At 36.8% G+C, this 21789-nt stretch overlaps 1 protein-coding gene across 3 annotated transcripts in view; it reads right to left on the bottom strand.

Annotated features, from left to right (window-relative positions):
• The window catches only part of UNC79 (unc-79 homolog, NALCN channel complex subunit), a 210180-nt gene that overhangs the window by 142720 nt on the left and 45671 nt on the right, over window positions 1-21789 (bottom strand). For 2 of the 3 annotated variants that reach the window (XM_045571940.1, XM_045571941.1), the window contains exons 3-6: window positions 17617-17921; window positions 13750-13920; window positions 4249-4341; window positions 78-133 (exon numbers count right to left, since the gene is read on the bottom strand). In XM_045571940.1, the coding sequence (XP_045427896.1) occupies window positions 78-133; window positions 4249-4341; window positions 13750-13920; window positions 17617-17921 (625 nt within the window). The remainder of the gene's footprint in view (window positions 1-77; window positions 134-4248; window positions 4342-13749; window positions 13921-17616; window positions 17922-21789) is intronic. The other variant, XM_045571942.1, reaches the window with a different exon arrangement.

The following is a 21789-nucleotide window of genomic DNA, read 5'->3' as shown; positions in this document are numbered from 1 at the left end:
CATGCAAACAATTTTTACTATTATACATTATATAAATTAAGTTCGTGGCTATGAGTTAAATGTGGTCCAAAACTTACTTTCCAGACTTCATGTTTATATTTCATGAGGCATTCCAATAATTGACAATGATACACTGTAAGGAAGGAAATGTAATTTGAACATTAAATATAAGTACCAAATAAAACATTCTTTGAGAGTTAATAAACTATACTAGTGAGACTTTCACTCTACTCATTAAATTAGAAACTACTTATTTCCATATATTCATATTTTTCAAAAAATCATATAAGCCCTTGACTTTATCAAGCTTTATTCCAAGATCCTTGAAAGTATATTTCAGTCATCTTATCAATAAAGGAAAGATTAAGCCGAGACCGGTTTAGCTCAATGGATAGAGCGTCGGCTTGGGGACTGAAGGGACCCGGGTTCGATTCCGGTCAAGGGCATGTACCTTGGTTGCGAGCATATCCCCAGTAGGGGGTGTGCAAGAGGCAACTGATCGATGACTCTCTCTCATCGATGTTTCTAGCTCTCTATCTCTCTCCCTTCCTCTCTGTACAAAATCAATAAAATATATTTAAAAAAATAAAAATAAAAATAAAATAAAGGAAAGATTAAGAAAAATCCCTAGTAATCATACCTTTATAACACAAACTTATATCAATGTAATAAAGAACTGCATAGGGGAAAAAATAGCAGAATAGGATCATAGCAAAAGGCCATATTGATTGAGCATTCATTATGCCAGGTATTATGCTAAGAGCTTTACTTGTATTATCTCATAACTATCATGTTACAGTGAATAAACTGAGACTTAGTTTCCTACCTTGTCCAAGTTAGGACAGGAAGTCACAGAATGATGGATTAGAATGGGAATCTTATCATTTGATTTCCAATTCCATCTCCTGATGAATGCTTAAAAGCTACGCAGCAGCAAGTTCTTTGATTTGCCTATGCTTACTTAGGGAAGAAAGATGCTGTTGCCCTAGTTAGATAGCTGTTTTTTACCTTTCCTAATCCATCTTCCAACCCTATTATTTCCCCTCACAGAAGACCCTACTTACTATATCAATTAAAATTATATCCATATTTTAAGACCCATACTTTGTTCAAGTGGCATGAAACCTTTCTTAGTCCTTTTAATCTACAAAGTTCTTGATTTCTGATGAACTAATACTATCTACAGTATTTATTTTGTATGTTTCACATACTACTTTTATTACAAATTAATGATTTATGTGAATATGCCCAATCTTCCCAACTAAATATAATCTCCATGAAGCAAGAACCATCCTATATAATAAAAGCCTAATATACTAAGTGTCTGGTCATCCAGTTGGCTGTTCAACCAATCAAAGCATAATATGTTAATGATATGTTAAGGTTGTTCAACTGACATGCACTGATCACCAGGGGACAGTCAACTGGTCGATCAACCACTATGTCATGAACTGACCAGTGGGACAGACGCTAGACCAGTAGGTTAGCTTGCTGCTGGGGTCCAAATGATCGGGACTGAGCAAGATGAGCCAGACATGCCCTGGAGCCCTCCTGCGGTCCCTCCCTGGCTTGCCAACCTCCCACATCCCTGCCTGGCCCTGATCGTGCACTGGTGGGGGTCTCTCAGCCTGGCCTGCACCCTCTCACAATCTGGGACCCCGAGGGGATATCAGAGAGCCAGTTTCATCCTGATGGCAGAATGACTGATTGCTATGACACACACTGACCACCAGGGGACAGACAATGCAGGAGCTGCCCCCTGGTGGTCAGTGCACTCCCACAGGGAGAGTGCCACTCAGCCAGAAGCAGCACTAAGGATGTCTGACTGACGGCTTAGGCCCACTTGAGCGGCTCCAGGACTGCGAGAGGGCACAGGCTGGCTGAGGAACCTCTCTCCAGTGCACAAAATTCATACACTGAGCCTCTAGATCTTACATATCTGATGGTTTTCCCAATGCCTAAATGCACAAAACCGTGTACAGAGGATTTATTCAAGAGAACTTGCTAGTTGAACAAAGACTTACAAGGACCAAGCTGCCTCTTGCTGTCTCCCCCAAGAAAAATTAAAATAGGACAATGACCTATTACTTGGTCCCAGAGTGCCTCTTGGTGGATATCACTTCACTTCTTAACAGTTTCCCACATTGCAAGACTGGGTTGGGGTTCCAAATGTAATTCTTACTATAGAATTAATTTTTGGCTATAAACATTCCCCCATGAATAGATGACAATACAGAATTAGAAGTAACAGAAGTAATTCTATATGATAAAGATACAGACATAGAAATAATAGAAGTAATTTTATATGATTAAGGTGGTTTCCCTATGAAATATTCAACTCCAAGAAGATGACAGATTATAACAATTCCATTGCTATTTGCTGAGCATTTTCAATGTGACCATTACTATGCTAACTAAGCACTTTATGTATGCTTTTATTCATTAAATCCTCACAATGGCAGTTTAAGGCACTGCAGGAGGAATTATTCCCATTTTATAGAAATTTTATGAGGAAACTTAGTCGTAAGGTGGTTAAAAATGGTGCTCAGGGTTAAGCTAACTGGCAATTTGCAGGTGAGCTCAGATGTGAACCCACATACATCTAACCTCAAAGCACATAATTTTACCCACATTGCTTTACTGCCTTCCAACTTAGAAATTAAGACCAAACCCTCATGATGAGACTTCATTTACTTAGATTTCAAATGAAGGACTTTTTCCAGAACACAATATATAATATAAATCACATTTTGAGGGTACTTTAAGCCAAACAGGGTGAGACATGAGATATAACTCCCAAAATAAATGTATTTTAATTAAACTCATATAATCATAAGAGATTTCATATTTAAAGGATGATGCTCCACACACAAAGCATTAGTGTTTTTTAATAAAAAAATAAGTTTTCCTCCTCATCCAGAGTAAAAAACTCCATTATTATTTTCTACTAGAGGTCCAGTGCATGAATTAGTGCATGGGTGGGGTCCCTTGGCCTGGCCGGTGATCAGCAAATTGGGGCCACAGGAGGTTGGCTATGAGAGCACACTGACTACCAGGGAACAGCTCCTGCATTGAGCATCTGCCCCCTGATGGTAAGTGCACATTATAGTAACCAGTCAACCAGTCATTCGGTCACTTAAGCTTTTATATAGAGAGGGTAGAGGCCCAGTACACAAAATTTGTGCATTGGGGGGAGGAGGGGGTCCCTCAGCGCAGCCTGCACCTTCTCGAAATCTGGGACTCCTCAGGGGATGTCTGACTGCCAGTCTAGCCCGATTCACAGTGGATTGGGCCTAAACCAGCAGTCAGACATTCCTCTCGCAATTCGAGACCAATGGCCCCTAACTGCTCACCTGCCTGCCTGATCACCCCTAACTACTGGCCGTGGTCATTCTGGTCTCTAGTCGTTCTGGTCATTCCACCATTTCAGTCACTGAGATTTTATTATATAGGATGTAGTTAATTTACTATGTAATTAAGTAAAAGGTTGAAAACTATGCTATCAAATTGGTTCACTTTCCAAATAAACATCAAATAAAAATAAAAATTGTCTTATCTTAGCATGTGTCTCCAACATCAGCCCCTTGTTAAGTCAGTTTCCCAAAGTTGATTTGCAATTATACAGATGAACAGAAATCAAACAGAGTAAATCATATGAAACTTGTCCAACATCACTAGTAATCAAATAAATACAAATTGCAACAAGACATTATTTCCACCTGTACAACTCTATACAAATTTTATAATACTCAATGACAGGTTACATATACTTTCATATGTAATTAGTGAGACTATTGAAATCTTTTCAAGTCCTTTAACCAATTAATCCCTTTTTTATAAATGTATTCTAAGAAAATAATCAGAAATGTACTAAAAGATTTATGTTCTAGGATACTTGTGTGGCATTAAAGTAGTGAATTCACAAATGATTTTCTTTAATTATTAGAATTGCAGATGATTTTTACATTTCTAAGTAAATAATTTATGTATATTTATATTTAATCAATTTCTAGACAATGTTCTAAACTTGTGTCCTCAACATTCTTGCAAGATTGCTACTAATAGCAACAATATATTTTATTGAAAGGGAAGAAAAATTTATTTCAACTCAGAAGTCTGTTATCTAACACATCTTCACTTGTCTATCCACCAAGCAAAGTTCTTTTCATGAATTTCTAGCCTGTGAGCTTGATCTCTTGACTAATTATTACTTTTGGAACTAGTCAAGTCACCCAAATTTCCACTTACCTGGGTTGGATGTGTACTGCATTGCAATCATTAGCATGGATGATGCAGAGAGATTAACATGGGCAGGAACTCCTTCTCTCCTTGAGGAACCCACTGAAATTAGAATATATTTTATTAGATACAATACACACACACACACACACACACACACACACGTATATATATATATATATATACATATACATATATATACATAAGCATATGCATATATGTATACATATACATATACATATACATATACATATACATATACATATATATGTAGATATATAATTTGCTACTTTTGCATAGAGCATAAAAGCTGAGAAGAAACTTTTTCTTTAAAAGTCCCAACTATATTAATGGACATTTTGCACAAATAACAATACAAATTTTGCCCTGGCACGGTAGCCAGCATTCAGTGAGACTCCTAAACTATGCCAGAAAGTGATGTAATGGCTTATCAGAGCTGGAACTGTGCCAGAAAGTGATGTAATGGCTTATCAGAGCTGTACTGAGATGTGATTTCTGCTCCCAAGATGTTTGTATCTGGGTGGAAAAGCAAGAAAAAACAGAATCCTGTTTTTAAGCAGGTACAAAGGTATGTTGAAGGCTATCCCAATAAAAAAGTAAAGATAAGCCAAAACTGGTTTGGCTCAGTGGATAGAGCGTTGGTCTGAGGACTGAAGAGTCCCGGGTTCAATTCCGGTCAAGGGCATGTACATTGGTTTCGGGCACAACCCCAGTAGGGGTTGTGCGGGAGGCGGCTGGTTGATGATTCTCTCTCATCGATGTTTCTGGCTATCTATCCCTCTCCCTTCCTCTCTGTGAAAAATTAATAAAATATATTTTTTTAAAAAAGTAAAGATAAAACGTTTCTGAACCCAACTTTAATTCATTAACTTTTAGAGATATAGATAAAATAATAGTCTATTTACAGTGAGTACCTTATTAATTCAGTCACCCAAAATTTAAATCATGTATTTTTAAAAAAAAAGTACATTAATTTAAAATTTTTTTCAACTATCATGTCATTAAAAAATTGTATTCAAACCTTCACATGTAACTTAACCATTAGCGTCTTCACCACCATGAGAGCCACTTTTTTAGTTTTCCAAAGCTTACCATCTTCAGATCCATCTGAGTTGTTTTAAATACAGCACTTTTGATTCAGTGAATAACACTGCTGCTGAACATTTCATCCTGTGCCACAAGCATAAATTCGCAAAGCAAGTTGGTTTCTTCAAAACTCATCTTATAGCCGCATAATCATGTTCTCCGGGTAATAACTTAAGACATCTTTAAGTAGCTTGTTTACAATGACATCCAACTATATTAGATTTCTTTCTGTGTCTTTTTTTTTTTTTAATAGAATACATCAGGTAATCCCAATAAGCATTCAAAACTAGCAATGATTGGGGTCATTCAGGGTAATATATTGTCTCCAACAAGTACTTTATTATTCTAAACACAGTAATTGAGGGAGGATCCACAATAGAAGAAACTTTATAAGGATTCAAATATAAAATGAATTCCTTTTCTCAGGGATCATTGTAGAAGCAGGAGAAAACTCTCCTTATATTTGAGCTTGTGTGGAAAATTGTCAAGAAAGCATGATTAGCCTGGCCAACATGGCTCAGAGGTTGAGTGTCAGACTTATGAACCAGGAGGTCATAGTTCAGTTCCTGTCAGGGCACATGCCTGCATTATGGGCTTGATTCCCAGTGTGGGGCGTGCAGGAGGCAGCCCATCGTGATTCTTTCTCATCATTGATGTTGCTCTCTCTCTCCCTCTCCCTTCTTCTCTGAAATCAATAAAAAAAAATATTTAAAATTTCAAAAAATGAAAGCATGATTAGAACAGTGGACAGTGAGTATAACACCTTCAGAAAGTCAATGCTCAATTCCCTACACATCATGGACAAGACCATGAACATGAACAACAAAGAAAGCAGATATACCAGACTGTCAAATTACATCAGGAAGGCTGGGGAGTGTTTAGGAGAGGGATAAAGAGATCAACCACAGGACTTGTATGCATGCATATAAACACAACCATATATACTACTATATGTAATACTTTAAACAATGAAATAAAATTTTTTAAAAGAAGAGTTCAGTAAAACTAAAAAAAAAAAAAAAAAACAGTTAACTTTAAAATCTCCTTTATTTTATTTTATTTATTCTATACTAAGTGTAATATATGGAAATAATATCTCCCCTACAACCAAAAACAATAAGACAACTTACTATAAAAGCACATACATAGAAGACAAAGAAATTTACCATGATTCTTTTTTTTTTTTTACATAAAAGATTTTGAGCACCACAATAGATGGTGCTCAAATGAACAAACAAATAAAACAGGTCTATAATTAAGTTCCATTGACTTGAGATTGCTTTTTATTCATCACTTGCATCTGGGCTGCTGCTAACTCACCACATAGGTGACAGTCAGGTAGATAAATTGGTTTGGTTATACCATACCAACAAGTTAAATAATTACACAAAGATGTGAAGATCAATTCATTGCTATTAGATGATAAAGCGGACTAATCAAATATGATTGATCAAAGAAGAAGGACGTTTGAGCCGAATCCTAAAGAACAAGATGCAGTTGTTCGCAGACCTGAGCCAGAGTTTGTTCAAACTCAGCATGTGGGGGCCCATATCCAGAGAGCCTGACTCAGTCTGGAAACAGGAAAGTGCCTTATATATAAGCACAACAAATGATTCTAATGCAAATGAACCTTGGACCTCCATTTGACAAGTACTGCTGGAGAGATGAGAAATAAAACAGAAAACACTTATTAAAGGGTCCAGGTGTGGGAGGAATAATGGCTCACCCCCTTGTGCCCTTTGTTTAAGGAAGAAAAAGAAAATCTCAACAACAACAAAATAAGTCCATTCCTTTTGGGACAATGGTTTTCACCGCTGTTTAAATTCATCTCAGACTTTTAATAATATGCTGAGAATCGCTCCGCCTGGAGGCCGTTAGAAATGGGAGAGATGCCCAGGGGCCTCCGATGATTTAGGGGAAGTGTGTTTATGGAGCAAATGAATCGGTGACCTCTGGATGTCCCTCCTAGCCCTACAAAGCCATGCTCCCCTCCAGGACGGTCAACCACAAAGCCGTGAGTGCTCCCTTGGCTCTGGCCCTAGGAAACTGGCTCCGATGCTTATATAAACAGATGGTGCCTTGCAGTTTCGTAGCCTTCTCACAGATTGAATAAAATCATTGCAATTCTAATTTAATAAACACGCGCAGGCACACATCATTTATTGGATCTTGTTAAAAAAGCATGATGTAAACAGATGTGTTGCTCGTCCCCATGGGGGTGCAAAAGGCCACAGCTATAGACAATGAAAGGAAGGAGAAAATGAATCAAAATAAAAATATTTTTGTACATAATATTGCGCTCAGGAAATATAATCAAGTTCTCAGACCTATTTCCTGATCCTCTCAGCACCACCACGCCCTCCCTTTAGGAGCAATAACAATTCCCTAATCTGTTCCTGCATTTCATGATTCCTAATCTATTATCAGGTACAGCTCTTATATGATTCTCGCAAAAAAATAAATAAATAAATAAAAAGAATATGGAAAAACCATTTTATAAAAGAGAAATCAAATTATTTGCATGAGAACACCAATTTAATTATTAGGACGATAGCCCAAATCACCTGACTTAATAGGCAACACTCTAGTCACTTATTCAGTAAAGAAGCATTTTAAGCCCTGGCCAGATGGCTCAGTTTGTTGGAGCATCAGCCAGTGCACCAAAAGGATATAGGTTCAATTCCTGCTCAAGGCGCATGTCTGGATTGTGGGTTCTATCCCAGCCAATCAATGTTTTGTTGTATTTTTTGTTTTGTTTTGTTTTGTTTTCTCTCTCTCTCTCCATATTCTTGGGTGAGGATATTTTTTTTAAAGTATTTCAGTGCCTCCTATGTGCCAGGCATTGTTTAAGGCCATGGAGACACAGCTATATACAAAGCAGGTAAGTCTTTGTTTTTTTGGAGCTTAAATGCTAAAGCTGTGCTATCCAATATGATAGCCATAGCCTCATGTGGCTGTTTGCCCGGGGAGGGAGGCAGAAGGAGATGGGGGAGGCCATAGGGAAAATTAAATGAGGATGGATGAAGACTTGACCTGAGGTGGTGAACATACAATGCAGTATTCAGATGATGTGTTGTAGAATTGTGCACCTGAAACCTGTTAGAACAATTACTGTTATGATACAACAAACTGTAGGGGGAGGTGGGAATTCCATTTCTATGAAAAAGGCTCCTATATATTTATTGAATTTCAAGTCCCGCCTGTGGTTGCCTTGGCAGGGCCAAACCAAATGATTCCGAGAGGCTTATAAGGATGTTCCCCAGCCCTGGTATATGCTTAGGTAACTTACACTATACAAAGGCTATTCCTATGTATTATTTCAAAGATGGGATGTAGACAGAGAAGGTTATGATTATTCACAATTTTACAAATAAGGAAATTAAAAGTTCGATGAGGTTAAGAGATCTGTAGTCAAAGAAAAAATTCAGCATTTCTGGATTCTTATTTCCCCCGATTCAACAAAAAACTCTTAAAATATGATAGGCCTACCTTACTAAAAATAATCACTAGCCAATAAAACAGAGTTTATACATAAAAAATTACTTAAAACCATTAATATTTTAGTTCTTTACTGTCTTTTTAAAGTATTTTTATTAGATTTGGGGAGATCACAGGAACATAACACACATCCTCTGTAGTGTTAGTAGAATGAAAAATAATCCAGGGTCAGGAACCAGGTATTCAATTAAGTCAGACAATTGCTTTGAAGTCAATGCAAAGATATGAGTGAACCTTTATTTTTCCTGAGGGTAAGTGACTTTGGGAGTAAATATATTTTTAATATATATTTTATTGATTTCAGAGAGGAAGGGAGAGGTAAGGAGAGCAAGAAACCTCAATGATGAGAGAGAATCATTGATTGGCTGCCTCCTGTGTGCCCTCTACTGGGGATCGAGCCTACAACCTGGGCATGTGCCCTTGACTGGACCTTTCAGTCCCCAGGCTTACACTCTATCCACTGAGCCAAGCCAGCTAGAGCTTTGGGGATAAATTTAACTTAGAAAAGAAACTAGACAAGAATGTATAGTCCTGACTACCAAGATACACCAGAAGCACCTTCCAGTGACATAACTGTTCAGCTTTATTATTATCTTTGAAATAACATAGCCTACATCAATTAATGTTCATTAGGGCTTTTTCTCTTCTCTGCCAAAGTATCATCTTACCACCAACCATATTTCAATTCAGTCCACAAATTAGATTCTTTATTAGAAAAAGAGAGGTTTTCATAGTGAAATGCAAATGATTTTTTCAGTTCTCGGTAACTCCTTAATATATCTACCTAATTAAAGAGTAACATGGTAATTGAACATATCTTTGTGACACCCACCAGCCAATCAGGAGTGAGTATGCAAATCAACCCAACAAAGATGGAAGATTAATTTGCATACACAGGTGCCAGCACGATGCTTGTGTCATCACCATGGCACGACAACACAGATATTCTGCACCACTGCAGCCACTCCAGGCCTCTGGGCAGCGTGGGAAGGCAGAGAGGCAGCTCCAGCCAGAGTGAAGGTAGTGCCGGCAGCCAGGAAAAAGAAGGCCCATCTTTGCACAAATCTTCATTTGTGCATCAGGCCACTAGTTTATTTTATATATATATATATCTTTGAAATAACACACACACACACACACACACATATATATATATATATATGTGTGTGTGTGTGTGTGTGTGTGTGTGTGTGTAATAAACAAAGCCTAATGCACAAACTTGGAATAAAAAGAAGTATATCTTATTTATGGAAGGCATTAAAAAGAAAAGGTTATGTCAAAGGAAATTTTTATAATAAACTTGTAGTTTGCTCTGTGGTACCTCAAAATGACTTATTTAAAATAGAAGCACAGTACTTGCTTTATTGACAAAAATAACATGAAGGATACAACTGATGTCCATGGATGGCCCTGAAACTGAAAGAACTGTAGTAAGACCCATGTTGAATCTCAAAATGTCATCTTCTATACCCTTAATGATATAATAATTTAATACCTGAAAAACTGTACTATTTTACGTTTGACCACGAGAAAACCATACCAAAGAGATAAAAGTGTGGTTGTTTTATATTCTAAAATATTTTTTCCTCTGGCTCTCTTTTTGTTCATCAGTTTACATTGTTCATCATATTCCACACATGAATGAGATCATATGATATTTATCTTTCTCCAACTGGCTAATCTCGCTTAGATAATGCTCTCCAGTTCCATCCATGCTGTTGCAAATGGTAAGAGTTCCTTGTCCTTTACAGCAGTGTAGTAGTACTCCATTGTGTAGATGTAGCACAATTTTTTAATCTACTCATCTGCTGTTTGATGGGCACTTAGGCTGTTTCCAAATCTTAGCTATGGTAAATTGTGCTGCTATGAACATAGAAGTGCATATATCCTTTCTGATTGGTGTTTCTGGTTCCTTGAGATATTTTCCTAGAAGTGGGATCACTGGATCAAATGAGAGTTCTATTTTTTTTATTTTTTTATTTTTTTTAGGAAAAAGTGTCTGTTTTAAAGACTTTATCAAGTATTCAGAAAATGCAATATCCTTCATCCTAATACCTCAGTCCTGAAATAATATTCTGGAAGAAGTTAAACGCTACTCTCTTGTTTCAGTTAGAATTTCTAGACACGGAAACAATTTCCAAAACATAGAAACAGCACGGCTGCAAGCAACAGAGACACATTCTCACATCAGTTCATCTTCACATGATTAATCTAGAACCTGACCCCCCGCCCCTAATCGATGGGTCTGTCTTTGTACCTCCCTTGTGAAGGAATAAAAGAAACACCTGACTCATTTAATAAAAATTGGCTTTAAAGTTAGTACTACAATTTATTTTTCAAAGATTTAAAGATGAAAAAGATTGGTTATCACTGAACCATAGGATTGGGGAAGAAAAACGAACACCGGAACTATGAGTCTAAAACTAGAGCAACAAAATAAATGAACCAGATCAGCAATTGGGTTAGCATCTGACATAAAATAAGATTGATGTTATTTCATGTAGATTATTAATGCCAGAAATAACCTTGGAGATGGAACATTTTTTTCCAAACCCCTCCTTTACAGTTGATAAAAATGAAGTCTCAGACACATAAACATCTTGTTCATATTGCTAAATGAACAGCAAGTTACTCCACAAATAAGCACTAAAATTCGCACATACGTTATAAACTAAATTTACTATTTTGTCCTCCTCAGTTGCCACAGTTCACACACTTAAATATGTTATAATTTCAGTGTGACTACATGGCATGTTTTGGGTCCTGTGTTTCTAATTAAGTAGAAATTAATCAAAGATGAAGAACATATTGTCAGTTGTCCCAATGCCTGAACATTCTTAAGTATAACTTCAGAGGCCTGATGTATACAATGCCTCTCCCAAAATTAAGTTATTTCTAAAAAGTAGGAATACTGTGATTTGGATTAATTAATTATTACAAAGATGCAGCCTCACCTCATATTTTTTCTAAATGGCCATCCCTTTCTAAGGCTGTAGCCATAGACAAGTACTTGTCAGTAAGGTTAAACAGAACAACAACAACAACAAAAAATGGTTAAATATTCTATTACTTGAATGGTATAATCAGTCTGATAATTTTTTTAATCACTACATAATTTAGGCAGAAAGCAGACTCTTTGCTTAAAAGACATGAAAATTATAATTCCATAGCTAAAATTAAACTTGATTATAAAATGCATAAGTGTGGTTCGAAGGTACATATATTTACAAAGCAGCAACTTTAATGAGATCATAAGTACATAGCATTAAAATGGTGAAAAATGATCACTAGGAATTGAATGTGACCAACAAAGGTATTTTTATAGAACAAGAGTTGAGGGAAGGAGAGAAGTAAACTAACACTTAGTGAACACTAGGCATTGTGTTAGCATCTTGTCAATCTTCTAGCGTCATCATCCTCTCAATTATCACAACCACCTTATGAAGCAGCCATTATCATTATTCTCATTTTACAGGTAAGAAACAGAAAGATTAGTTAACTTGCCTAAAGTCACACAGCTAGTTGGTAGCAGAGCTATGATTTGAATTGAGATCTATTTAAGTCCTCAAGCCATAACATAATCATTTCAGATTGTTCACTGAAACATAGATAATTCATAGGAGGATTTTTATCATAAAAGCTACCACACAACTTTTTTTTTCTCTTTGCTCTCATGTCTGGAAAGCCTAAAGAATTAAGTCTAAAACAGCAAAATAGAATTCAAACCAGTTACATGTTTCTAACAATACTTGCACATGAGTCTCAAACCTTAACTGTTTTCAAGGAGTTTTCATGTATTATGATTCACTTTATCACCACCACATCCCCGTGAGTGAAAGCTGATGCTATCATCATTCTGGAGATGTGGTTTCATCTATGGGAGCTGCCAAACATCACACAGCAGATTATGGATAGAACTGAGCCTATAATCTACATATCCTGACTTTATCTATTGCTCCTTCCATCATAACTTATTGCCCTCAAATGCAAAAGATAATAATTTCTACAGCTGAGGCAACACTCCACCTTTTTTTCCTCAAGTCAAAAAAAACAGCATCCTATCTAATAAAGAGGGAATATGTTAACTGACCCTCTTGCCTTTGCAAAGATGGTGGTGCCCATAGCCAATAAGGAGGGGATATGGTAATTGACTGTCCTGCCCTCAAATATGACTATGTCCACAGACAATAAGGAGGGAATATGCTAATTGACTGTCATGCCCTCCAATATGGTGGCGCCCACAGCCACAAGACGGCAGTGCCCAGTCTGTGCAACCCCACTGGGGTGGCAAGTGCATGGCAAGGCCAGGCCTGCCCCCAGGTGGGCCCAGATGCTCCACATACCTGCCTCTTAAGTCCCCAGTCCCCTGAGCCCCCTCAGCTGCCAGGGATGGCCTGAAGCACAGGAAAGCCTAGGATGGCGGCTGCCCAGCTGCCCAGGGCCACCAGAGACACAGGTAACCAGGGCAGGCCAAGGCTTACACTGCCAGCAGTGGCAGCAGCAGAGGTATGATGGGACATTGCCTTCCCCTGATCACTGGGTCACTTCCCGTCCCTGAGGGCTCCTGGACTGTGAGAGGGGGTCCCCCCGCTCCAGTGCATGAATTTTCATGCACGAGGCCTCTAATAATTTATACTTAGGAAACATAAACTGCCTTGACATGTTCTCTCTTCCTATTGCAAAAGATCAAACTATGTGAATAAAACAACTGTAAGGTATAATCTTCCACACCTTTGGTTTTCATCATAATATTCATGCTGAAGTGACTGAATTTAAATCATGGCACATGTCCATAGCGAGTGATTTCATTATAATCTTACAAATTTATAGCCTCCAACAGCAAAAAGCAATTTCCATTTGTACAATATATAAAAATAATCTGGTATTAGGTAAAATTCAACTTACATATAGCCATTGGTAGGAAAGATGTGCTAAGATATTCAATAATATCCTTGTGCAGAAATGGAGGGAAGGTAGCTAACGTTGATATCATCGTGTAGGGCAAAGTACTCAGAATATCATCATTGAGAAAGGGCAGCAAACATGTGGTTGTATAAAATATCGACTGTCCAAGATCTACAAAAGAAAATTGAGTAATCAGTCACTGAATATTTTGCCATTTAACAAAATATGCTAATTATACATTCTAAGTTTTTATGAACTGATTTAAATTATGAGCAACTATTGCTCCCTTCCTATTAAGAGTTCTAAAATTTACTACTCAGTATAGTAACTGTACAGCATTTGCTCAATAAATGACTAATGAATGACTACATTAAGACAAATAAATATCTATTACATGAGCTTTTCCTCAATACTTTATCAAGCTTCAGGAATACTTGTTATTCGTATTACTCCTCAATTTCATAAATTAGAAGCACTTTCCATGGGCTAATGATTCTTGAAATCCTTCCAGCATTCTTACCTGCATTTTCATTATACAAGATAACTGTGGCACAGGATGTTAAATTATTTTCTCACTGGAAGTTTTAGAAAAGTCAAGGGCAGGACTGGAAATAAAGCCAGGCTAGCCCTAGCAAATTTTTTAAAATATATTTTATTGATTTTTTACAGAGAGGAAGGGAGAGGGAGAGAGTTAGATATATCAATGAGAAAGAAACATCAATCAGCTGCCTCCTGGACACCCCCTACTGGGGATGTGCCCGCAACCAAGATAATGCCCTTGACCAGACTCGAACCTGGGTCTCTTGAGTCTGGAGGCCAATGCTCTATCCACTGAGCCAAACAGGTTAGGACAGCCCTAGCCAGTTTTGCTCAGTAGATAAGAGTATTGATCTGAAGACTAAAGGATCCTGGGTTCAATTCCTGGCCAAGGGCACTTCTTTTGGTTGTGGGCTCCATCCTGCCCTGATTGGGGCATGGGTGGGAGGCAACCAATTGCTGTACCTCTCTCACATTGATGTTTTTCTCTCTGTGTGTCTCTCGCTGTCCCTTCCACTCTCTCTAAAAATCAATGGAAAATATCCTCAGGTGAGGATTAACAAAAACAAAATTAAAAAAACAGACTATTTCTAATCCATCAACCAAACTACAATCTTCCTACATTTGGAGTCATGGGGAATAAGGTAATTTGCATCTGCCAGCACCAGGGCAGATTCAGTGCACCAAAGAAAGGAAGCCATAAACTACTGCTGAATGTCCCTGGTATTTAGTTATAGGTTATCATAGAAGAACGTGCCACCTAATCATAATCAGTCAACATTTTTAAATGGGGATAGGAACATTACCTACCTCACTTCATTAAAAGGATTGTTAGGAGCTTTAAATGAGATAAATGTAAAGTGCTTAACCTAACATATAATGTGCGTTCCGCATATATTAGCCATTTTATTTTATTAATGTTAGTATTGTTACTATTATTATTACCTGCACAAGGAGTAAAAATAGAGGACATTTGGGGGGGGAAATAACTATTTAGCTTTAGAATGCATGTAGACCAAATCCCAGTGCAAGGAATGTGTATTTTGAATTCTGGACCTCCCAATATATAGGTCATCAGCCGCTGACTAGACAATGAAGACTCTGATTGTTTTCATATTCATTATAAAAGAAAACTATTCGACTTGTTTGTTTTGCAGATTTACTTTCTTAGTGCTACTGTATTTTGATGCCTAATGTATTTCTGACTTTCATTAAAATTAATTTGCCATCTCAGCAAGCAATCAACTGTCAACAGAGAAGATGTGGCCACACTATACACTGAGGAGCAAGGTCAGCCAGCCTTGGGTTCCCAATGAAGACACAGAAAACCCATAGGTGGTTCACAAGTAAAGCATAAAAAGTGCATAAAAAGATACCTCGGCTGCGTTTTAGCCTATTTTCAGAAGATTAGCACAGAAAGGGGCCTGAGAGGCCACCTGGAATATTCTTCGTATGAGGAAACAGGCCTGGGGAAGGGGGGTGATTGTCCAAGGTTTCCTAAGAGTTAGCAGGCTGCACTGAGACAAAAATGGGGCTCTTCCGGGTACACTGCATTGCCCCTTGTGCAGACACAGCCTCTAGCCCTAGCCGAAGGTTGTTCTCAAACATGGTGTACAAAAGAACCACACAGAGAGCTGGTTAAAAATCCAGTGATTCTTGTTCAGAAGTCCTGGCTTGGGACCCAGAATTCCATGCTTCAAGATTCCTCAGCGATTCTGAAGTTGTTCAGACCATGCTTAGAGGAAAATGCTGTACCGTTTTTAACCTCTCAGGGGTGGTCTAGTGAGGTCCCCACTATCTTTCAAGCTTTGTCAAGCAGAACAAGAGCGTGGTATATACATAACAGTGAAAAGTCACAAAATAGCTGTGGGTGTAAAAGCAAAAATACAAATCATTCTCCCTGAAATTGTCATAATGTACACATGAATTGCAATTACTTGAATTGTGAGTCTCCAAAGTGAATCTTAAGCAAGGGGCTCTGAAGGGAAAGAACAGCTGCCTAACACAGCGGCCCAGCCCAGGACCAGGCAGGTCCAAGATGACCACAGGACTGGAGTCACAAAGGAAAAGCACTGACCAGCTCACCACATAGGAAACTCTGGCAGCCTCCTGTTCAAAGAGTCATCGCCTTTAAGTTCTGAGCTGGGATAGGACCACAATAAAAGTGACGTGGCTTAAAACAGCTACAGAATTATATAATAAGCAAATTTACAGATGTCTATGTTTTTATATTCACTCTAATACAGAATTGTAATTATAAGCATAAACAAATTCAATAATCACCATTTCATCATTTTTATGCAAGTAGGTTTTTTTTATAATTTTTTAAAATTAGGAACACATCTTACTAAGTAAACCATTAAGCATTCTCACAGGAGAGTTAGCCATAACTAAAAAGCAAAATAACCCCTCATCACCCATCCATTTTCCAAATTCCAATATTTTTGTACAGTGAAACTTTGGTTATCATCCTTCTAGAAACCAAATTGTCAGTGCTTTCAAGTTAAAACAACTGGCATTATAAAAGTTCATTTTCTGCAACAACAAAAAATCCCTTTTCTTATTGTATGGTTTCCCATTTGATTCACCCAACAATAATATTGAATGGTTGAGCAGTAAATATGATTGGACTATTTTTTATGGGATAGAAGAATTTGGTAAGCAAGCGAGATCATGAAATTGCCTAAAGACACACAGAAGAAAGAGGAAGAATTAAGAAGTATATTCTTGACTCTGTCCTAAGGCACCACTGATACTGTTCACTGTACACCTTATACAGCATATGACAGTTACCACTTAGCCAACATTCTGTAATTAACTTCTGGTTGTTGGTTACATTTGCAACATTTCTTAGATTTCTTTTTATTTTTAGAGATGTCTTCTTATCTAATGTCTTGGGCTTCAAGACAGGAAAAATGAATCCCAGAGAGATTCCATGATTTGGCTCCCCCCAAAAAAAATCACAGAATAAAGTCTGCATTTAACCTGCTCTTCAAGCTTCACCTCTTATATCTTCAAGGGGGCAACTTTTTAAGTCTTCACTCCCAAATCATTTCAACAAGAGTCTGCATGATAAGCAGATCAGGAGAGAAGAGATATATTCCTGTTACAGTCTTTCTCCTCTCTCGGCCCATTCACCCCCAATTCAGGCCCACTTGGACAGCATCTCTCTGGCCATAGAACAGAGAAATGTTAGGATGGAAAACATCATAATTAAATTTCAATGTAAGAAAGGCTTTAGCCTCACAGAGACCTTTCAAGCAATTTACTCCAATAACAACAGTCAGCAACTTCCATAGACAATCCCAAAGTGTTCGAGTGAGTGCTCACCGTGTTGGCCATGCTGTAGTAAAGGAACTAGATCCAGGAGAGTCACCAAAGTCGCGTAGAGGCCTTGATAGTCCAAGGAAGGGTAGTCTGACAAGTGAGCATCACGACTTTGCAGGCTGCGTTCAGAGGGAGCATCTCGCAGGACGCTGTAAAGGAGGGAGCGAGTAACAGTAGGGTTGATGGAACTGACCTGCGGTCTTAGAGATGGGGTGAGTGGGAATGGCACAGGAAAAAGACACATGGTCATGGGCACTGTCAAATTGGAGGCATCTTGGCTTTCCTTCTTCCCTGTGCGGGACAAAATGCTGTTGGGGGGACAAAGAAAAAAAAGAGACAACAAAGACACAAAGAACAGCACATTACATTGAAATGACACTCTAAAACAAATAATAAAACACCAGATACACCCCACATAAGATGCAGTGGCCACACCAGGAGCATCTGCAAACCTGGGTCAGGTCACTCGGCTTCGTGCTCAGATACCAATAAGGCAAGGTTTACTTTGTGGAAGTTGCATTGCATCTCATGTGTTATCTGGTTTGTAAGGAGCAAAAATATAAAAATGCATGTTTCAGTGCCAAACCCATGTTTTACAGTTTATCGGTCTGGTGAAAAAGTTTCCTGGGAGGAAAAATAGCAGCTTTGTCTACCAAGTTAGGGTTTTAATTCTTAATTTTTTTAAAAAGTTTTCAAAACAAAGGAAGTTTCTAGCAAGACTGTCTTAATCAGGTAAATAAAACTTGCAAAATATAGGTATGGCACTTGCAGAAACATGTTTTAGCAAAGAATAAACATGTGTGTTTATTAAGAAAGTCTTAAAAATCACATGTTTATTGCATCAAAATAATGTCTATATGTATATTATGATACTGTTTCATGACATTCTGTCAGTATCATTTGAGATAATGAAGTTTAAACAGGCATATGAATTTAGAAATAATACATATTTCTAAAATGTTAGCTAAACTACATTGGAAAAGCTGTAAAATAATATATATTAAATGGTCCGTAGCATATGTTTGTGAACTAATGATAATGGTTATTTATGTGTGTGTTTTTAATTTTGCATGTTGGGGAAGAAACATTTTAATCTATGAATACAAACAATGGCTTATTAAATAGTTACCTTCAAAATTCTAAAGGCTAAGCAAGCAGTATCTGCCAGGTAGCTGCATATTATACAATAAGATCTCATTACTGCTGCTACTTACGTTATTATTCAACAAAACTCACTAAAAACTAGAGGAAAGATAGTTTAGAAAGTTAACAAAAAGTTTAAGGGGAATAAAAATAAATTATAAAAATATATTGGCTTTCTTTTAGCCTTCAGCTTTAAATAAAAACCTTTTAGTAAAAGTGATAAAGCAGAAAAGTTGTTAATTTAAAAATAGAAAAAAATAACTACATAGCCAAATGTTTAGATTTTTTAAAATGCGGTTATACTATTTATCATTACAGACAATAGCTATACATTATAATGATAATATCTGCTGTACTTACAACGTGCTTTTATATGTTAATCAAAACAGATAACAATTTATAAACGCCTCATTACATAAAAATAACCTTGTTTTACACTTATTCTATGTGAATAAAATATTACTAAGTTCTTAGTTAATGATACTACATTTACAAATTTTACGGTGGGGTGAAGAATTGGTTAGTGTCAAGCATGCTTGCTATTCCAAATTTACATTTATTTTTATTTACTCTTAGTGCAAAATATGTTACAATGTAAGAAAAATAACTACATGCTTCTTGTTTTCCATGTGCCTAATTTACCTCAATTTCCTTTGTCTTCTGTTCCCCAATGTCCAGGGAAAAACAATCAATAATAATAAAAATAATTTCAGAATAGTTATGTAACACTTCTTAGCAATAAAAAACTTAAGATTTATTGTAAGGTTTTTTTTTAACTTTTAAAGGGATTTAAGTTACCTTTTTTTGTGTGTGATGTATTTAACTTTGTCTGCTTCTACTTTAGAATGGGATAATATCAACATTCCAGTTACCCCTGCCTGTCTATATCCAATATAAATATCATCATATTCCATCAGATTTTATACTTTCCTCACATAATTCAGTTACTCCTAAAAATACCACCTTTAAATTTTATAGTCTTGATAATAAGCCCAGCCACCAAAAAAAAAAAAAAAATATATATATATATATATATATATATATATATATATATATATATATAAAACGTATAGGATTCTATCTCGCTGAAAATACCTTTAGAATCACAATGGATATGTCAGAAATATTATTTCCCAAACTTCAGCCCTAAATTAACCAACTACCAGCATCTTTTCAAATTTATAAGATGTGGATCTTTCAGCAGTGGTATAAAAAAAATAATTTGCCATTGATAATAAAATGTTCTCTTTATCATATATTAATACTGTCCTTTCAATCAAGTACAGTGCTCTCATCAAACTTTGTCTTGGTGGGGGAAATACAGCACATTATAATTTCAAATATACATTGCTATTTTTCCAAAGTTTGATATAATTTGACAAATACTAGTAAATCAATTTTGGAGGTTCTCTTTTGATCTTTTTCCCTTCCTGTATATGTGGCATTCCCAAATGCTAGCAGCAACAACCTCAGACAAATTCAGGAAGGGAAGAATGTCAGCATTAAAGCGGTAAAACTCTCTCACTGCCTTCAGATTCAATAAGTAGGTGAAATTGAGAGAGAGAAAAATGGCTGAGGATGAGTTATCCATGACACCAGCTTTAAATTACCACTCATGTTCAATGTGAGGAAATGTTTTCATTTGTGGAAAAACTTAAGAAGGGCTCATGAATAAATGTGCAATGTATTGTGATTTTATGATGTTTTGTGAGTTTTATTCAGGAAGAAAAAAAAGACACAAAAAACACCTATTTCCCCCAACCAAACTATTTAACTTGGGAATCATAAAACCAACTTCCCATTTGAAATTCTTTCCCAGAGGTCTGTACATCCAACCAAAAGGAATATTCAGAACGCCCTGCTCAGAAGAGTTTGACCAGTATCCAACTTTTCACCTTTCCTTCTCCCTCCTGAGATCCTCTTTATCAAGCTTTTACTTCCAACATAAAGAGAAATCGAGAAAAGATCTCTGTGGGTGTTGGTAAAGATGAGAAGTTGCCCCAAGGTATTTATAGCACAGAAAATTAATACATAAAATAAACTTTCTCTAAGGTTATAAATGTTGACTTGAGTTGAATGCACCAAACAAACTTTTTTTAATCATTTGAAGCTTCTCTGTAGACTTCAAATCAGTAATCTGAAGGTCTATATACTCCTCCTAAGTAATCAGAAATTATAATTCAATTATGAGGCTAGAATCCCTTTTAAAAACATATTAAACTTTTTCTAAGAGTTAGCAGAAAATGACTTTTCCCAAACTTAATTATTTTTTTTTAAATGTTATGTGCTACTAGCTTGAATGGCATGAGAAGAGAGAATGTTTGACGTAGGAAGACTGGAAACCTTTAAATGTTCTGCCAGGTAAAAGGCAAGATCCTTAAAGACCTTAGATGTTTAAAACACGGTCACAAATGCTTCTAATAGATGATAGACAGACACCTCTGGTAGTGGTGAGGGGGGATTAAATTAGATGATCTTCATAGTTGCTTCTAATACGAAAAGCAAACAAAAAACTAAACCCTGAAGTTGTGTGAAAACTGTGTGTCCATTCCTACACTTTAGGTTCCTACGAAATTAAAATGAGTACAACTCAGAATTCAGATGAAATTTTACCCAAGATCCCAGGTTAGATGAAGTAAATGCACTAGAAGGGTTCCTACATAGGTGAAATATGAACCAAAGTCAAGTCAATTCAACAAACATATACTGATCTTCTAAGGACCAAGCACTGAGCTAGGCTCGAGGGCTAGCAAGCTGAATAACACACGGGACTCACCTTCAACCAACCTAGAGCTTAGGGAACCACCATGCACTCTATCCTAGCCTAATTATCAGCTAAGTGGATGTGTGGACTATTCAACTGTTGATCTATCAGTTATGCTAAACATAATCGCTTCTCTCCTGTGCATTAAATTAATTGAAGTTAAACAGGTAGGATAATTACTGCCTTTGGAAATATGTACAAAAGTCTACTGAAATCAATGACAGTAATATGCATGCATGAATTCCAGAGGACTATTACTCTAAAAATGC

Source organism: Pipistrellus kuhlii, unplaced genomic scaffold (assembly GCF_014108245.1).
Source record: "Pipistrellus kuhlii isolate mPipKuh1 unplaced genomic scaffold, mPipKuh1.p scaffold_m20_p_41, whole genome shotgun sequence".
NCBI lineage: Eukaryota > Metazoa > Chordata > Mammalia > Chiroptera > Vespertilionidae > Pipistrellus > Pipistrellus kuhlii.
This window is presented reverse-complemented; position numbering and strand designations above follow the sequence as displayed.